Source organism: Juglans microcarpa x Juglans regia, chromosome 8S (assembly GCF_004785595.1).
Source record: "Juglans microcarpa x Juglans regia isolate MS1-56 chromosome 8S, Jm3101_v1.0, whole genome shotgun sequence".
Taxonomy (NCBI): Eukaryota; Viridiplantae; Streptophyta; class Magnoliopsida; order Fagales; family Juglandaceae; genus Juglans; species Juglans microcarpa x Juglans regia.
This window is the reverse complement of record NC_054609.1, coordinates 1204267-1209213: the sequence shown is the minus strand read 5'-3', so window position 1 is coordinate 1209213 and position 4947 is coordinate 1204267. Positions and strand designations below refer to the sequence as shown.

Sequence of the window (4947 nt, the reverse complement as noted above, 5' to 3'; positions counted from 1 at the left end):
ATACGTCTAGCTTTTAGCTTAGCCATAATATTAATGGCAGCATACTTATCCGTACGAATAAGTTAATATATCTCTCTCTCTTTTTTTTAATAAATTAATATATCCATATATATTCATCCAACAAAAAGGGTTATATAATAAGTTTAATATTATTGAATGACGATTTATGCATAATATCCAATTGATCGGTTAGGTCCCACTCATTGCATTATAGCTCGGGTTGCCCCCTCCAATATTAGTCTTTCACCTCCATAATTGGGTCAATGAAAATGCACAAACTAATGCTTCTGATGATCATGAATATCATAATCAACCTTCCTTTCTTAACTAAACTACTTTCCCTCGATTGAACCCCTTTGACGTAGTGTATATATATATATATATATATATATATATAAATATTAGAGATTAAGTGCTACAGAGGTCACAAAGAAATTTTACAGAAGTAAACTCACTAAATGACTTACATTCATGTGATATGTTAGATTTATTTTATAATAAAACTAACTTTATAATCTGATATATATATATATATATATAATATTTTTCTTTCATAAAGTCCACCACATGAAGCACGACGTTGTGGGGTCAGCTTGCATGTTCTTGGAGTATGATCAATTAATTTAAGTACAAATTTAGGTATGTGTCATTAATTTACCAAATTATAAAGATAAGCACCGAAATAACAAGAAAAGCTGGCCACTTAATTTCATGAGCAACCAAATTAAGCTGGATATCTCGCCATGAGGGAGTATAAATTAATTTAATTAGCATGCATGGTATCATGAAATGTAGCAATCAAATCAATTATGCCCTTGGAATATGAAAACTAAGTGGAAAGCAATTGAACACACCAACAACAGCAACTCACAATAAGAAGCTACCACGGCTGGCTATGGTCCCGGCCGGAATGAATCTCAAATAATTACAAGAAAAAAATCATCACAAATTATATATATATATATATATATATATATATATATATAAGACCTTAGCCAACGGAATTTTCATTCCCATTTATTACGGTAGGTCACAACCTAACTGAATAATTGGTCGCAACTAGTTCAGTGCATAAATGGTAGCTCAGCTTTCATCTAACTATATTATTACATGAGAAAAGATATTAATTTCCTGTACTATGGTGTGCAAGTAGTTCTACGCGATACTTTCTTTAGAAAAGATAGGTTAATTATTTGAGACTTATATAGAAAAAAATATTTTTTAATAGTACGTAGATCTTACTTTTTTCAAAGAGAGTGAGTGGATTTGTACATCTTAAGGTTTGTTTGGATTGAGAGAACCTCTTATCTCATCTCATCTCATTATTATAATTTTTCTAAATTTTCGCACAATATAATAAACAATTCAAAAATTTTCAAATCTTAAAATATAAATAATATAGAAAATAATATTTTAACAGTATTTTATTTAACTTTCATCTCATCTCAACTCACTATCCAAATCTTTCATTAGAACTGTATCCAGCATTACTCGAGATAAATTACCATAAGTACATGACTTAGAAATTAAAGCAGTGAGATTTGTCAATATTAAGGTTTAGAATTTTGATGCAACATTTATGATGATTGGGAGGGTCTGTTCATAGAGCATATAAACGAAGCTCAAATGAAAAAAAAAAAAAAAAAAAGGGAAAAAAAGAAGTAAATATTTTAAAGAATGAAGAAAAAGAATCCCATATTAATGCTGATGACATGATATTCCAATAAAATAGTAGCAAGATTAGCTTGCATGTGGATAGAGGTCAATGGCCTTCATGTTAGGGGTAGCCAACGGCCACTGAAATCCAAAACTCACCCTAAAAGCAAAGCTGGCCTACAAATGGGCCAACTTATTATCCCCCATCGTCGCTATCTGCAGCTGTTGCCACTGCTACCGATCATAAGATTTCCATTACCCTAAATATAATGTCCTCCCTTCCAAGCAGTACTGCTGTTTTCACTGATGTGATGATGCATATAAGAGAACCCAAGTGAGTATTTTGGTGTTCTTTTTCCCAGCCAACAAAAAAGAGAACAACTATAACGTCTGAAGATTCCATAACTAAGATATTACAGAGAAAGAGAGAGAGAGAGAGAGAGAGAGTTTTGATTTCTCTGTATTTCTTTTCTTTGTTCTCATTTTTAAAAAATTATTTATCTTACTTCCTGAGATCGACCGGCAGATCCCACCCAAATAAACAAAGAAAATCACCCACATGCCTGTCTTCATTAAACCCTCGCGACTTCAGTACTGGCTCTTGTGATATTATTCTTTTTTGCAGCTTTAATCCGTGGAGATCGGCTCCATGTCAGGCGATTCAGGTGTTTTGGCAATCTCTGTTGACGGTGACGTGGTGGCCACCGGAGCTGATCATGGCAATATTGGGACAGATCACGTTGTTGGGTGTAATATTATTTCAGGTGATCATCAAGACGATAACGACGGAGGTGATGATCATGAGACTGGTGATAAAGCTAACGGCGGTGGAAACCGATGGCCTCGCCAAGAAACTTTGGCACTCTTGAAGATACGTTCTGATATGGATGCTGTGTTTCGTGGCACAAATCTTAAAGGTCCACTATGGCAAGAGGTTGCAAGGTGATTTGATTTCCTATACTATGGTTTCTATTGAAAATTATATATGCAGTTTAAGATCCAGAATTATTTTCCACGGAATTTTGTTCTTTTGTTTTTTTTTTTTTTTTTTTTTTTTGTGGACTTAATTTTCTGAGTCATTCACGACATAATTTACTAGGACATGCATTCGCTGGTCTCCTTGAATTTTCATTGCTGATTTTTTTAAATTAATTACATGAAAATTCGATATCCACAAGTTTTGGGTTTGGTGCTCATGTTTCCTACTTAGATAAATTAGACAAACACGTAACCCCTCATGACATGATCAAAACCAGTACTGGTTTCAAGTTTATAATTCTCTGCTTAATTGTTCAATTCTCATGTTCTTATAATTCTAAGTGGAAATTAAATGAGTTTGCTATAGTTTCAAGAAAGATAAATTATTTACAATTAATCTCCATTAATGGTCATGATCATGATTCTTCTTATTCTTACTGATCTCATCTTCTAGGGTCGGCTTTCTTCCTTTATGTCCTCCTTTTACATATATAGTTTTTGGTAATAAATAGTCTTCACGTTTATCCAACACGTAAATCAATGCAGCAGCTTTGTTCAAATAATTAGTAATCTTTCCAAGGGACATGAGAAATATATATATTATGGATGTTTTTTTCTTGGCAAATGTTGTTTTCAGGAAACTAGCAGAGCTTGGTTATAATCGAAGCGCCAAGAAATGCAAGGAGAAGTTTGAGAATGTCTACAAGTACCACAAAAGAACAAAAGAAGGTCGAATCGAGAAGTCAGAAGGAAAGACATATCGGTTTTTTGATCAATTACAAGCGTTCGAGAGTACTGTCCGACAGCCTAAACCTCGGGCTATCTCAGTGAGTACTCCGGCAGGACTTACGGCCTGGACTAGTACTATGATCAGCAGTACTCCAAGTGTCTCTCATATCAGTACTGTTCCATTAACAGCAAACCCTATATTCATATCCCAGAATGCTGTCCCTCCAATATCAAACTCTCCAATTTCCCCAATACCAGCAAAAGTTCCTGTAATTTCTACAGCACAAACAGACAACCCAAGACATGTTTTGCAAGGCGCCAACATGTCTGGAAATCTTTTCTCCAGTACTTCGACCTCGTCTTCAACGGCGTCAGATCAAGAACTCATGAAAGGAAGATACAAGAGAAAGAGGAAATGGAAATACTTTTTCCAGAGGCTCGCAAAGGAGGTGATAAAGAAGCAAGAGAAGCTACAGCAGGAATTCTTGGAAACAATCGAGAAGCATGAAAATGAACGAATGGTTCGAGAAGAAGCTTGGAGGATGCAAGAAATGGCAAGAATTAACAGAGAACACGAAATCTTAGTACAAGAACGATCCACAGCAGCAGAAAAGGACGCAGCAGTCATCGCATTCTTGCAAAAGATATCCGGACAACACCACCCAACACAAGCACATGACAAAAATATTACCACAGGACTGCTGTCACTGCCAATGTCTCGGCAACCACTGCCACCTCCACTGTCGGTGAACAGTTCCGATATTCATAAAACGAATAGCATTGAGAATAGTTCTCTTACACCGGATAAGAGTTCTTCTAGATGGCCAAAAACTGAAATTCAAGCTCTGATAAGGCTTCGGACAGGTCTCGATCTGAAGTATCATGAAAGTGGGCCAAAAGCACCCATGTGGGGGATATCTCGGCAGGCATGCGCAGGCTTGGATACAACCGGAGTGCGAAAAGATGCAAGGAGAAATGGGAAAACATTAACAAGTACTTCAAGAAGGTGAAGGATAGCAGCGTGAAACGGCGCGAGGATTCAAAGACGTGCCCGTACTTCCACGAGCTGGATGCCCTATACAAAGAGAAGAAGAAGAAGATCCATAGCTCGGGCAGTCCTGTAAATGAAGTGAAACCCAATAGCCTAATGGAGCCATTGATGGTGGAACCAGTGCGGCAGTGCCGGCCTCTACAAGAAGACAATTACCATCCACAGACGGCGGCAATAATGGGGGTTATCGATCGTACGGAAAATGGTGAAAAAAATTATGATGAAGAAGACAATAAAGTGGAGGATAGTGATCACGAAGAAGATGATCATGGCGACGGTTATGAGATGGTAATAAACAAACCTTCTTTAATCGAAAATGTTGAATGAGACAAGCTGATACGGAAGCTTCTTAATTATTAAAGCGAATCAAGTCCTTTGTTGCGTCATTATATATAAAGAAAAAGTCTAAATGCTTTGAAAAAGAGTTATTAATTTCCCAAGTTCAATTCTCAATGACTGCATCTCCTGTTATATGTTTTCAGTTTTGAGTCTGAATATTGGGATATATAGCATGACCGTGTGTTTAATATGAA

The 4947-nt window shown here is 36.2% G+C and overlaps 1 protein-coding gene across 1 annotated transcript; it reads left to right on the top strand.

The window, feature by feature from the left end:
* The first annotated feature begins 1855 nt into the window (after positions 1-1855).
* Positions 1856-4947, top strand: LOC121244867 (trihelix transcription factor GT-2-like). Its single transcript, XM_041143095.1, is given in 3 exon segments — positions 1856-2598; positions 3272-4272; positions 4275-4947. Coding segments are annotated over 3 exon segments (1761 nt in total). The 5' UTR covers positions 1856-2305; the 3' UTR covers positions 4742-4947.